The sequence below is a fragment of the Pagrus major genome, chromosome 6 (assembly GCF_040436345.1).
Source record: "Pagrus major chromosome 6, Pma_NU_1.0".
Classification (NCBI taxonomy): domain Eukaryota; kingdom Metazoa; phylum Chordata; class Actinopteri; order Spariformes; family Sparidae; genus Pagrus; species Pagrus major.
This window is the reverse complement of record NC_133220.1, coordinates 15,044,454-15,059,364: the sequence shown is the minus strand read 5'-3', so window position 1 is coordinate 15,059,364 and position 14,911 is coordinate 15,044,454. Positions and strand designations below refer to the sequence as shown.

At 38.5% G+C, this 14,911-nt stretch overlaps 1 protein-coding gene across 9 annotated transcripts in view; it reads right to left on the bottom strand.

Moving 5' to 3' along the window:
• The window catches only part of atp2b2 (ATPase plasma membrane Ca2+ transporting 2), a 68,617-nt gene that overhangs the window by 35,181 nt on the left and 18,525 nt on the right, over positions 1 to 14,911 (bottom strand). For 8 of the 9 annotated variants that reach the window (XM_073468293.1, XM_073468294.1, XM_073468296.1 and 5 more), the window contains exons 2-5: positions 8,036 to 8,239; positions 4,559 to 4,816; positions 3,803 to 3,928; positions 2,281 to 2,406 (exon numbers count right to left, since the gene is read on the bottom strand). In XM_073468293.1, the coding sequence (XP_073324394.1) occupies positions 2,281 to 2,406; positions 3,803 to 3,928; positions 4,559 to 4,816; positions 8,036 to 8,239 (714 nt within the window). Of the gene's footprint in view, positions 1 to 1,807; positions 1,841 to 2,280; positions 2,407 to 3,802; positions 3,929 to 4,558; positions 4,817 to 8,035; positions 8,240 to 14,911 lie in introns of all 9 variants that reach the window. The other variant, XM_073468292.1, reaches the window with a different exon arrangement.

The window sequence follows — 14,911 nt, the reverse complement described above, 5'->3', positions numbered from 1 at the left end:
ATGTATGTGAATACTAAAGTCTAGTTTGTGAAATGTATTTTTATTTTTATGTGATTGAAGTGATTTACTGAGTGTTGTGTCAATCAAATAAACAAGTGTGACATTGAACAGACATGAAACATGAAATCTGAACATAACATATATGGAAATATAACAGAAAATGTGCAACCAGAGCTACAAAATAGATAAACCAACTGTAAGTCGGTTGCAAATGGCACCTTTTGTTTTATACGTATCTGTTACAATATACTGAATGTAATGTACTGTATGTAATCTTGCATGTATAGTTAACAATAGTGATTAAATCATATTGTGTTTTGTTCTGTGTGATATACTGCATTGATTGTCGTTTTTGTTTTTGTTAATTTGCTGCAATGTGGAGTTCGTTCAAACCATGTTATTCATGTATTATCATATAGCATCACAAAATCATAATTTGAGCAGAAAATCTGAAACAAATAAGCTTAAAGGTGTTGCATAGCCAGTCTGAAAGTAAACTCTCCTGCAAAGTAAACAAAAACGTATTAGCCAGGGAAATACACATGTGCCAACCACTTAAGTGATGGGGCTAATGTACTTTACTAGTGTAAATATGGGAAAGTGTCCGCTATAGTTTTCAAAAGCGAATCACGCAATCTTTTGTTCATGTTTTAGACAGCAGTCAGATAAACTGTTATTAACTGTGGGAAAAAAAATGTAACCAAAGGTCAGAAACTGCTTTTCATGTTCCCTTTTGAGTTGTGTCTGGAGTTCATTATTAACAAAAACACTATGATTCATAATGGTTTCAAAGTTTTATCACAATTTGATCACCTCATTGAAAAGCAACACAGCATCCTGGCGATTTCAGTCCAAGAGACTAATTTGACGGCATTTAGCCGAAACTCTCAGCTGCTTAAAGGTAATTCTAGCTTGAAGTATTGAGTGTGGGTTGTATGATATGATCCTTTTAGTAAGAAACTACCAGTGAAACATATACAATTCCAATTTGGATTAAAACTTTAAATCATGGATTAAGATTCAGATTTATTAAACTTATGAAAATAATTGCCATTGTGCTACAGCTAGATCAAACATATCCAGTTGAAGTACTCAACTTACAAGTCTAAACAAGAACACATGAAGCATTTGTTAGCATTTAGATCAGAGGAAGAAAGTGTTGTCCACAGGCTATGACCTGTCACTGTTACCTTGTATAATGTGACAATTCTGAGACGGCACTGAAGCAAAATGCCTCAAAACATATAGGATGCTATCCATGCAAGCTGCTGGGAAACTTACAGAGCTGTCACAAGAGGCACTGGTAACAGCGGCAACACATCACTACTGATGTTAAATATGTGTATGTACATATGTGAGATGTTCTTACATCTTACAAAAGCTTATAGTGTCAGCTCTCTACTGCTGGTACATGTGCTGTATACCTGCAAGGCTGTCGCTCTCATGTCATTGTTCTGTAACACAGAAATGAGATGAGTCTGACAGGCTTTGTTTATTCATAGCATTCAATACGTCTATGAAACACGACCGATGTTGAATGCTAGCTAGTTAGTTTGATGAGTGCAGTGCCTGTTATAAACGGGAGAGGATTATGCATTGTGAAATGTGTCATCTGTCAACACTTAAAAAGATGCAGTGTTGTGATGATGAGGCTTCTCTTTTTAAGTGAGGAATTAAACTGGTGCGAGGATGCTTGGCTACAGAAAAGGGTTGAGGAGTAACGGTGGTTTATTGGAGATCATTGGGGGTTAAAGGTAGAAAAGGATCGAGTACCAATCCCAGGGGTCAGAGAAAGGTGATACTCTACCTGTGTTCTGGTGTCCGTCTTCCACTGCCCCTCCTTCGAGGTGAATTTGTAAGGATAAGAGAGTAAGTTCAATGATGCACCTGAACTACACACAACCTGGATACTGCAGCTTACAAGTGTACCACCAATACACTTTTCATAGTTTTTAATACACATTCAGCAAAGTGCACTGTACTACAAATACCTACAAAAGGTTCATACAGTTCACGAGTAAAGCAGGTGGACTTTTGTGTGTTTATTGTTTAAAACCCTCCTGATAACAACGACAGTTAAAAACACTGATATTATGCAATGAGCATACGCAGTTTGACTTTCAGGACATAAGGTAATGAAACGACAAAAGATTTTTCAAGGGTACATTGCTGAGCAACGCTGACAAAAAACAAATTACCTCAGTACTCCTGAAGCAACTGCAGAAAAATCTTATGGGCATGTTTGTAAAAGGTGATGATTTAATAAAATAATGATCTGACCTTTCTTTTCTTTCTTCTCTTCCTCCTCTGGGCCGGCCCCCAGCAGGGTGAAGATGATTCCGGTCTGAGAGTTGACACCGACGCCAGTAACCACCATGCGGCCTGACCCCTCCATCACATGGGTGCCTGAAAAAAGGGCACAGTGTTATGTTACAGCCTCCATCTCAAAATGCTCTTATAGAACTGAATTAATACTGAGATTAATGAATTGAACCAAACCAAATTGTTTAGTTCCTCGAAATTACACAAAATCATTTTTGTAGATTGTGTAAGTATTTATCGCCTTATAATGTGTTTAAGTTTCATGGTAAAGTATAGTACAGTATTCCTTGAGAAAGCGTTTTCTTTGGTTCTATGTTGGCTCAACATTTATGATCCTTGTCCTGGGGCACTGACGTAAAATTGGGGAACTACTGCATATATCATAAAGGCAACAATTACAACAATTGACTCTATAGAGAGAGTTCCTCAAACATTATTAAAGCCAAAAGTCAGCACTTTATTCTCATGGACAGTTTTATTTTAAATCCAATGGAGTAGTGAGCCAAAAGCAGTAAAAATGTGTCACACAAAGATGTGCAGACTGTGCTCCAATTTTGTGCTTGTGTATATGTACAGCATACACACACACAGAGAGAGAACATTATTAACCTTTGAGAGAGTAAGTCGTTGTGGGTGAATGTGAGGCTAATTAAAGGAGGCAGCAAAAAGGCACACAGCTAATTATCCACAGGAAAAAAATACTAAGATGTGAGATCAGATTAACCCATGTTTCTGTTATCTGTGATATTCTTCATTTCTAAGAATCCTACAGCTGCAAATTCTAGTCTCTGCTGCAGCATACTACACACTAAAGCAGTAAAGTGGCAAAGCAGATTAAAAACAGTGTCTTCGAGGCTGTCCTCTGTATTGATATTCAGATTATAATTAACAACCTTTTGTCTTTTGTCTGAGGTTACACCATGACTTTCACAGCGGATTCTCCTCTTCTAGGCAGACCGAACCCAAGCTTATTTCTCTGACTTTTACATTGGCTTTCAAAACTAAAGAACCATTAAACCACTAAAAAGTCAAGATTATCATGCAAAGACTTTGTATTTCTATTTCTGTAGTTTATTTTGAAGGCAGTGGATGGAAATAAAGGGTTGTGGCATTAGGGCTAGAAGGTGTAACAAACCAACTCACTTTATTTTCTCGTATTGAGTTTTGGTGATGACCCATTTAAACTGGCCCACTGGGTGAAAATGCCAGAAATGTAATTGTGGGCTTATTAGAGAGATTTTTTTCATGTTTTTTGTATTTGGACGGGGAAAAAAATGGCATGTTTTGTTGAAGATGTAGAGAAATGCAGATGTGTTTGATGGGAGTTTTGAAGTTGCTAACTTCAATCTCAAGTAGGCCATTTTGACAGAGGAGGTGAACATGTGACATGTAAGAGAAGACGTGTAGAGTCTGCAGTCGAGTCATCTCCTTGTTTTTTTCCCCACCTTAACATAACATGATAGATATCACGGCAACATACCAGACAACAGCATGGGATCCTTGTCTGCAGCCTTCCTGACATGGTCGGACTCTCCAGTCAGTGATGACTCATCAATCTTCAGGTCATTGCCCTGGATCAACACTCCATCAGCAGGAAGAAGATCACCTGGAAAAACAGAAATACAGTTTCTTACTTCAGTGGATGTATTTACATTTGTGGGATTGACTGATCGCCTCACACAACAAAACAGTTCAGCAAACTTTAACGACTCATTAGAGTTTGAGCTAATGACCACTGTGGTATATTTTTGGTACAAGATGGGACAGGACGTGCACTTGTTCCTCTTTGTATGTGTCTGTCTGCAGCTAATTAATTTCTCAACATTAACATACGGTGGCTTGAACATCTTTAATTGCTTATGGTAGACTTTTTAACTTTAATCCCCCTATGGAAATGAGGTGGAAGTCTATTTTCAGCTACTGAACCATGAAAATGACTTTACTCAGAACAATGGACAAGCCAATCAAGGCGGGAGAAGAATCAAATAACTCTCAGATGTTTCAATCAAGGCCATGTTTGAAATTAAAAATTAGTTAGTGCATAAGGTTTTGTGTCAAATGACACTTTCTGGGGAGCTAGTAGCTCCATGGTATTTTGAACCCTAGATGTGACATTTTGCAAACTTTAGGGTTATTACTTTAGGGTTATTACTACGAATTTTCACCGAGAAGATATTTGATTAAACTGAGTAAACTCTCTCACACACACACAGTTTGACAATCTACTCACACCTACCATATTTGATTTGTGCGATGTCCCCCACCACTATGTCGGCCACAGGCAGCTGTATGACCTGGCTGCCGCGGACAACCTGGAATTTCTGTTCCTGCTCGATGCGGCTCTGCAGCCCACGGAACTGCTTCTCCTTCGACCAGTCATTGAAGGCCGTCACCAGCACCACACACACCACCGACAACAGGATAGCTGCACCTTCGATCCAGCCGGCATCCGCCTCGCCCTCATCCTCTACCCCACCTCCTGCCACGCCACACGCTACACAGAGGTGACAGTGACAGGAAGTAGAGGAGGAAAACAAACATTTGCATGTCATACATTTGCAAGCACACTAGGTTTTCATACATGCACATAGTGTTCTGTCGACACACACTAACGCACTAGATAACAAATCAAAATGTTATACACAAGTATATGTACTTATTACTGATGTAAAGTGTGAACTCTGCATAATAAAGAGACATAGGGAAAGTAATCAAAGCTCACATTCATACTAGGGTCTGAAAAGCTGTGGACAAACACAGCTGTGACTGTGTGTGCTAAAAGTGTGCATGTGTGTATAGTATAAATACAAGCATATGTGCTATTTCTCTGCCTATGTACAATGGGTGCATTATGAAAGACAACTCTGAAATCAAATGAACTCTGGCTGAAATGACCTTCAGAGAATTCACTTCCTCTCGCCTCTTCAATCATTTGCTCTACTTCAAATGAAAGCCCTGCAGTCTGCTGGCTGTTCACTCACAGACTGGGATATATTTGGGAATGAAACAAGGCCTATTCCCAGTCCTCCTCGTACTGCTTCATATATTACTCTAGGAGCCATTGTGCCCTACACTCCTGGCTAGCCGACTTCAAAAGCCCACAGTGGGGTGATTTGCTTTGGACTATAAAACACTTGCAGCTCACAAGGGAACTAGGGCAGACCTCATATAATAGACATTACATATGCAGGGTCTGGTTTAACCAAGAACTAGACTCCAAGAAGCAATCTGGACTTTCTGGTGAACTACAGAAGAGTTCGATTCAGTATGATGGTTATTTAGTGGATACACTGAAACAAGTAACCTTCAGTTACTGACCAGCTACTAATAACTACTAACTACTACTAATCAGTACCAACGCACATTTATTTCACATTTTATTTCAAATTATGTACTAAATGTTGTTCCTTAGTATGTATTTATATGCCAATTTATATGCCATTTGTTTTATTACATTGTCCAATATCCAAGTCTTTAATTTCACATTGCATTTTTTTCAGTTAATCATGTTTTGCCAGGGAGCTCCTGATTCATAACTAATCTACTTACATTAAGATCATTTTTGTTTTCTTTTAACTGAAAGAGCAAAATACTAGTAATTAAGGGAGTAAATGACTTGACAGGAGTTCAGCTTGTCCTGCTTGGTCACTGCAGCACATTGACAGTAGCACAGTAAATGCTGTCCATGGTTCTGATTATACAGTTCTTAGTATTCAGACAAGTAAATGCAAATGTGTGCACAAACTCTGCTCTCTCACAGACAAAACACACACACAACCATGCAGCGATTCTGTAGCTGTCCGTGGTGCTGAAGTGTCAGCATTGTGCTCTAAAACACCCCGGCCATATAAAGCATAAAATATTATAATTAATGCAGCTGACTGAGTAACTTCCACAACTGGATGCCATGTATATGCCTGAATACATGTCTATAAGCTTCAAAGGCAGTTCAACAAATTGGTTTGGACGCACTGCCAAACCATGTTGGTTTCTGTGTCTACTTTCAGTATTTTCTTTGTGTTTTTCAGGGTTTTGTTCATTTGCATGTCGTGTGTTTGATACAGACGCAATTAAGAGCCTCCTCATTCAACTGCAGCCAGGCTGTTTCATATGTAAATGAGAATTAAGTCATCCCACCACCTTCTATTTCTGGACCCAGCTTTTTTTTTTGACCTATTAATAAACAAAACAGCAAATGAGCAGTGAGAGATGTGTGCTTGTGTATGCATGTGTTTGTAGATGCTGTGATTTTTTGCTAAAAAGACATTTTAGTACATACATATTTTATAGGCTCCAATTTAATAATTTTTCTACCTGAAGTTTAAATAATGATTACTCTATCATTGTTGTATTATATTTGTAGTCATTTTTTATTGATTTCCAGTTAGATTCACTGTCATTTTGTCAAATGTATTATACCAAGAACCTGTAAAGTCACCTGTAAAGTCAGCCGTAAAACATCTTACTATAGTTTATATCATTGTTGCTCTTTAAAAGCAATATTTGAATGATCATTGCTACAAATGTTTCATTATATTAAATATTTATGACTATTGATCACTACATCATTATCATCCTTCTTTAACTCAATAATTTTCTTATCAGTCTTGAAAAATGTACTTAGGTTGGGCTCTTTTGTTTCTTGGAGCCACTCTAAAAGCATCCTTACATCCCTGTGGCCTCATGTCCATCTCTCCTCCTGGCTGTTTTTCCTGAATAAGGTGATTTAAGTGGCATGCATTCAAATCTCTCCGAATCACACTGCTACTCACATCTATTTGTATGTATTCATATTTAAATATGAGAAGAGACTTAATCTTAGCATCTTTTCTGCCTTAATTGTCTGTAGATGGAAGCAGTTATCAGCATAACGATCTTTTTGGCCTTTCTCTGCTTTACTCTGACTTGGTGATGCAGAGAGCAACATTTATAAAGCGACACAGCTCAAAAGACGCAAAGAAAATTAGGTATACAGGGAAAAGCACTGGCCAATTAAACAATAATTTTACCTAACTACTTGGCTGAGTACATCATCTATTTATTCATTAATGTTCACTGAATCTTAACCAACCAACTAAAATTATATTAACTCAGGAATTATTTGATTAACTACCCATGCAAAGAGAGCAGAAGTAACTACTTCTTCTTTCTCAGGTATTTCTAGCTTTTTAAGCCCCTTTAAATGATGACTGGTTCCTTTGGCTGTGTAGCTGAATTCCATTACTGTGATAATGCTGGGAGCAGTGACTGATGTTGCTGACTCAGCACCTCGTTATGGTCTCTGTCTTCATTTCCTGTTTCACGGCTCACAAGGCTGATGTATGGGCACTGAGAGCTCAAGGTTATTTCTCTACTCAACACTTCATTAACCTTTAATACACACTTTTAACACCATCACAATGTGCACACGCACGCAATCACACACAAAATATTCCTATGCCCCATGAGTCACTTGATCTCTTGCGGCAGGTCACAAACCAAGTGTGACCTGCCTCACCAATTAAAAAGTGTGTGTGCATACATGAAGGTGTAAGTGTGTCAGCAAGTGCCAGTTATGTCAGAGGAAGTGATGTCAGTGGGCCGGAGCCAATTATAGCCATTTGCTGTCCTCAGCAACAGTGCAGATACCAGAGACAACTGTGCTCCTGTGTCTGTCTCAAGACTTCGAATCAAGTGAAAAGAGAGCATGTGATGTCACAGTGATGTCACTCACACTCTCCTCCGCCTTTCTCTCCGGGAGGGTGGTAAAAGGAGAGGCCCAGGGAGATCAGGGCAGCGAGCTCTAGGATGATAAGGGTGACGTCCTGCAGGGCCTCCCATACCAGCTGCAGGAAGGTTTTTGGCTTTTTTGGAGGTATCAGGTTTGCACCATACAGTTCTTTTCTCTTGTCCAGGTCAGGTTGGGCACCTGCGAGTCCTGAGAGAGGAGGACACAGAAAGAAGAGGAGAAGGAGTTAGATCACTGTACAATGATCATCAGTGTGTGGAGGATATTCTTACAGACATACTGTGGTGAGGGTTAACATTACAGTAAAAAACAACACTTTATTTCTACACTTGACACTTTTACAGTTTTAAAACTCTGAAGTCAGCTTTGAAAGTCTTTCTTTCCATACTTTCTTCTTCTCTCTTCCTCACTCTCACACCACACACAAACCATCTCTAATTACCAGTTTGAGTCATGGTGGGCCGCGGCTCTGCGTTCCTTATATAATTCTGCTCCAGAGATGAGGGCCTGGTGCTTTGACCTCATCCACCTCCTCATACACCATGAACCACTGTACACAAATATCTTTGGCTCTTTTATCTGGAGAATTTAGTTCTGGCTTCAGGCACAATTTACTTTTAGACCACTGACCAGAAAATTATTCTCATACTGTAGCGCATATAATGTGGCAAAAGGGTCAATTACATTAGATGTAGTGCTTTCGCAACAGGTTGAACATCGTAATCTAAATGGCATAACCACAAATGAGTAGCTAATGTGTATAATTGTCCTTTTTCATTTCTTTTAGATATGCATTATGAAGGTAGTAGGGTTTAGTCCCAGGACACCGGATTCCCTGATTTCCCATTTCCTGAGAAATATTATCACAGAAAAACAGGAACAACATATTGGAGAACATATTGGAATATATTTAGACAATATGTAAGCCTACAGTTACCTACATAATACATTGTTAAAAAATATGCAACAGCTGTGTGTGCTGGCGCCTGTGGAAAAAGCAAAATACTGAAAACGAAGTGTTTTGCTTTGTAACACAAAGCAGCCTTAATTCAGAGCGTATCCTAAGGGCTGTGAAAGGACATGTTGAACAACTGCTTGCCAGCCATCGGCATGACAAGGCGAGAGATGAACAAGAGAAAACTGGTCTATCCTCAGTAGCGGGAGAGAGCACGTCAAGTGCTCAACACAAAGGGGGCACATTAAGTGTGCACAAGGGCACAGCTCCAAAAAGTGAAACTGAGTCTAACCTGGCAGTAAACCTGCAGCAGACCATCTCTCTGACCACCGAACCAGCCCAAGAGGGAAGAAGAAAAACTGACCTGAACTGTTTAAAATTATCATCAAAGAACTACAGAACTACAGCCTCGCACCAGCAGCTTCTGAGTGCGTATCTGCTTCAACTGAATTTAAAATGGCATTTATATTCCTTGCACAGGCAGCTATAGTAAAGTTTGAGCTACATGTTGATAACCGTAAGTGACATTCTTTCTAATACCACCAAACACTACACTAAAACGGTCAGGCTGGGAACCCATCGGTTAATTCATATTTATCCTTGTTGCATTTAGTGTCACTTGAAATATGAGCAATGCGTTTTGACAACTAAGGTTGAGTCTGGTTGATCCTGTATCTTTAACCTTGAAAACTGAGGCTTCTTTGCCTTAACAACTGTTCTTTATACTAAGTCACGTTCATGTATTAAATCTGATTTATCACAGCAGTAAAATTATATTGATTTCTCTTTCCGATTAACTAATTAAACATTTAGTCGATGATGTGTAATATCATAAAACTGCACTACACATTTTCCCAGCACTTGAGGTGACATCTTAAATTTGCTTCTTTTATGTGATCAAGAGTCCAAAATGTAAAAGATATCTAATTTCTTTTTCTATTAAACCAAGAAATTAAGTTAATTATCACATTTGAAAATGTTACTGGCAAATGTCTGACATTTTTGCTCGGTAAATGACCAGCTTATTGCTTGATGATGATGATGAACAGTTGCATTATGCAAGATTGTAATGGGGACAATTTAAAATCACAGAACATTATGTTCTGTGCAAAAAGGGTTGAGTCTGTATAATTTTTGATGCACCATTTTTTTCAGGAAATCAAATTACAACCTCAGTGAATATAATTGTACTCCAGTTGATTTTATATATCTTATCTGCACAATCTTGCATAATGGGCCTTATCTCAAATTCAAACTATTTTACTTGTTAAATGTTCATGTATTAAAACACATTTATTAAGCTGCACTAAGAATCAGCGACTCAGTATCATTACTGTATCTACATCAAACATTCATCCATTCAAGGTAGCATTAAGTGTAAGAACAGCAATGTATATATATGCTCTTTATCCTTAGTTAAAATTATTCATAGAAGATTTCTATCGAGCTACATTATTGGTTTCTATCTAGCTGATTTTCACTGTGGCACCATTATCTGGCTGCTGAGTGCACACACAAGCACAGTATGTATTCACCGTCTCTCTCTCTCGCTCTCTCTCCCTCACAACCACAGACATTACCACAGCATTATGTCATGCATGGTGCGTCACTGGGTCTCCCAGGAGTGGCCCTGGATTGCACCTGATAACATCACTGCTGAATGACACTGGTTCACATGCTTATGACTATGAGATGACTTCTGCGGGAAACAACCGATGATAGGTCTGTGTGTGACATCAGAGAAAGAGTAATAAAGAAAAGAGAATGACAGAGTTGTGTAATAAATGAATGTACAGCTAGTGCAAAAAATGAGGAAAAATAGAGAAAAGAGACTAGTTTCACTTGCTTGTAAAAGAGAGATAAAGCAAAAGGGAGGGAGAAGGAGAGGACAGAAGGAGGGCAGGCTCAAAAGAAAACAATTCCCAGCTCCGACGTAGGAGAATGCCCTGGTTACAAATAGATCAGTCTATAAATAGCCTCATTATCCATTCTCTTTTAATTGTCTCTGTGAGAGGACCTAGCATGCTCTCCCATTGATCTCCACAGCACCCTGCATCACATCACACACAAACATGTCTGTGTGTGTCAGTGTGTGTGTGTGTGTGTGTGTGTGTGTGTGTGTGTATGGGTCTGTGAGTCGTGACCATCTGCACGTGCTTTGTGTGTCTGTATGTGTATGTGTAATAAAGCTGGCCAAGCATGCCTGTGGTTGCTTGCACTATCACACAGTAAAACTAGAGCTCTTATGATCAGGCTTTAGCCAGTTCCAGTTGGTCAGCTATATATCCAACACATACATAAAGGCACACACATATAGTATATGCACACAGAAGTGCAGAGGCACATATTTATACATACATATTTATGTATATAGATTCAGCTTATGTATAACCCCCTGTATCTTTTTAGTTACATCAAATACAACATTCACTCATACAGTATTTCTACCCAATACTACATCCACAGATGTATCTAGAAAACAAATGCATATGCTAATTCACATTTCTTGCATCTGTCCAGAGGCAGGGAAGCTAGTTATAGCATGCAAATGCGTCATTCTGCATAATGGCAGCAATCATTTCACACTGAAATACAACCTACTGCATACTCCTAGCCATTCCTGCCATGTGATATGTAAGCCTGTATGTGAGATGGTGCATCAGTTCAGCATGACATTTAACCTTGTTAAATGTTTTAACTCTGTTCACTATAAATGCCCTTGAGATGTTAGCTACGCTGTAATCAATCTCCCAAATCATTAAATACTCTTTGCTTCCTGGAAAATCCTTTGCTACATTATCATTCCTTCCTGGATCGCTGTTTGCAATGCTGCTTAAGATTCATTTGCCAGATTATGAAATATTGTATGCTAAATATTGTCAGCCCACCTAACTGCTCTGGCAGAGCATTTTGAGGAGGCAGAGAGAGAGGGCAGAAACACTGTGGCGATATACAGATGAGTCACCAAAATCTCACAGAGGATTAAGGGCGATTGCAAAGAAGTCTGTGTTTTAAGGTCCATTAGCAAGTAGTGAAGCCTGAACAAGTACACTACACGTAGCAAATGTACAGGAGCAAAAGATGGGAACAGATAAGGAACTCCTGTTACTGTATAACACATAATTTATTTTATCAAAGCTCATTGTAAGTGTTTTAATGAAGGTTCAAATAGTAAAAGCCTTCTGGAGAGGTAATTTGAGTCCACCTATAAAAATGAGTGCACTAACATTAGCGTTAGATTGCAGTTCCCTTTTAAATTGTCAGCTGATGGGCTTAAAACGAACAGTGGGCATCCTGGTGACTCAGCAGATGAAGTAAAAGCCATTTACTGTATCAGAAATGCATCCCACATTTTAATCTAATTTATGAATCTGGTTGCATGCCATCAAATCACTCTTCTATAATTTCCACTTTCCACTGAATTCTAGCTAATTAGACATGCTTGATAATAAACCACATTTGGCCATACTTGATTGTGAGCATTAGATGGATAAAGATTGAATTTTCAATGCCCATTAAAAAACTTATGATTATGGCATTTATCATGAAGAAGACTCCCAAATGGCCGTCTGGGTTCAGGGCCAAGAAAAGCCACTCTGAAGTTTGGCATAGTGACAAAACTAATGTAAAGATGATAAGATACTATATCATATAAAAATACAAAGATTAGAATTGGGATGCAACTAATGATTGATTGTTTAATTTGTCTATTATTTGTCTGATTTATCAGTCTATACAATTGTCCAAAAAATGAAAAAGTAGTAGCATTTTTTAATTATTTGTTTTGTGGGAAAAACTGTTCAAAACTTAAACTATTCAACTAAAGTTTTTTAATGATAGACAGAAGAAAAAAATAAACAAGCATATACTCTGCTACACTGAGGCTACGATCAGCAAATATTTGCCATTTTTTTAATATACCCTTTGACTTAATTGATCATCAAAACTGCTATCAAAATCATTTTACAAGTATTTAACCTTGTAAAATGTTTTAATGAGAATTTTAGGATTTTTGACAATTTTCTCCTCTTCTTTACTTTTCTTACTCTATAATGTAAGACTGGTAAAGCTCTGATCTGTCAAACACAGCAGGATCTGTGATCCAAATCGGCTTTGATAAACGGTACCTGCCTAACATCCTGTTTCCAAATAGACAGGAACATTAAGAAAAAAGGAAAAAAATGGCATCCTTTCTGCATGAGAGGAAATGGAGTTTTTTTCTGTCAGAGGGAACATGATGGCATATTTTAACAGTTGGCCCTTTTTTGTCCATGGCTAAAAATAGATCTCCATGGCAACACTATGCATCCCACTCGTTGAGTGGAAATACCGGAGACACTGAACCTTGGAGAATGTGTGAATATGGAAGTAAGAGTGTGTGTGTGTGTGTGTGTGTGTGTGTGTGTGTGTTTTGTGTCCAAGAGCCTACATGCATGTGTATGTGTGTGCACACAGGTATGTACATATGTACCAACAAAGAAAAGACAGTAAAGAATGAAATGATGTGATGACCTTCAAATGTCCTTGTAAAATATATGCATCATTATGGAGCAGCAAGCACATTACATTTATATATTTAAAAGAAAATCTTCACATAATGGTGTGAACAACATTTTAACGTGTCCGGCTTGTTACAAACAGTATCTGTATTTCCCCCCGTTTGGTTTTACGTCTTCTTGCAGCCTGTCTGAACTTATTTTCCCCCCTCACAATCCCGTGTGCCACAGTGTCCAAAACAAGTCACCATGGCAACAGGGTTCTACGATGATGATGATGATCATCATCATAACGACGCAAACTATTGATGCTTTTCCAGCAGCGAATCAATAGCCTCAATATGTAGTCTCAGCTTTCACCATTTTAAAAGAGAAAGAGAATAAAGAGGGAAGACAGAGAGTGTTGAGGTGTGACTCCGAGAGCACAAGAGAGTGAGAAAAAGAGAAAGGAAGACATGGACCGAAGCAGAGAAAGAGGGGAGGCTGGATGTAGAGTAACTCTATGAATAATAACCCATCAGCAGCTAAAAGGTGGATAATTATCAGGCTCTTATTAGAAGATGGAGTGACAGAGAAATGTGTCACAGTGTCCTTGAGAATGACCTCCATCATAATGACACCATTTTATCCCATAAAAGACTCGGAGCTTTGTAACTGTGCGAACAAAGGCAGAATATAGTAAAGATAGCTTTAAAAGGGCAGATGTTCTTAAGGATGATGTTAAACAAATTGATGTTCTCTGTTATGTGTCAGTAAATGACATCGATAGGAGGAGGGAGTGGGATGGAGAGGAGTGTGAAAAGATTCAGACAATAACAGGAAGGTGCTAACAAAGACAAGAGAAGGAAATAAACAGCAAAAACAAAAACCTTTTCATGCTTTTTGGGTTGTGCTATGAAAGTGGAGGGTTTGTGTTTGTTACATAGAAAAGATATGACTGCAATGCATACATTATTATTGTGGTGCTAGTTCAGGGAAGGAAAGCACTGGATGCTTTCACAATAGCAATCCACTTTTTGTCCTTGTTTCAGCTGTACAACTTTGGTATCTGTCTGAACATTTGTTTTTGGCACTCTGTAAGTACATTGATAGATACTGTTGCTGTTGTTGTTGTTCCAGCAGCTTAATTACTTGTATGCTTGAAAGTACTACTTTTTAGAAACAGAGATAATATGAAGCTTTACAACAACTAGAGAGCATAGAATAAAAATATGTCAGGGCACCTCGGAGAGAGATAGAAGAAGGTAAAAACCTGATTTATGTGCAATTATGTGAATTGCAAAGTTTAGATTTGCTCACCCATGTCAGACATGGCACTCCCCCCTAGCCCCTTTTACACAACCTGTTCAATGCAGGATTGTTGTGCTGTTATTCTGCAGTTATCATCTAACTCACAGAAGAATAACGGTA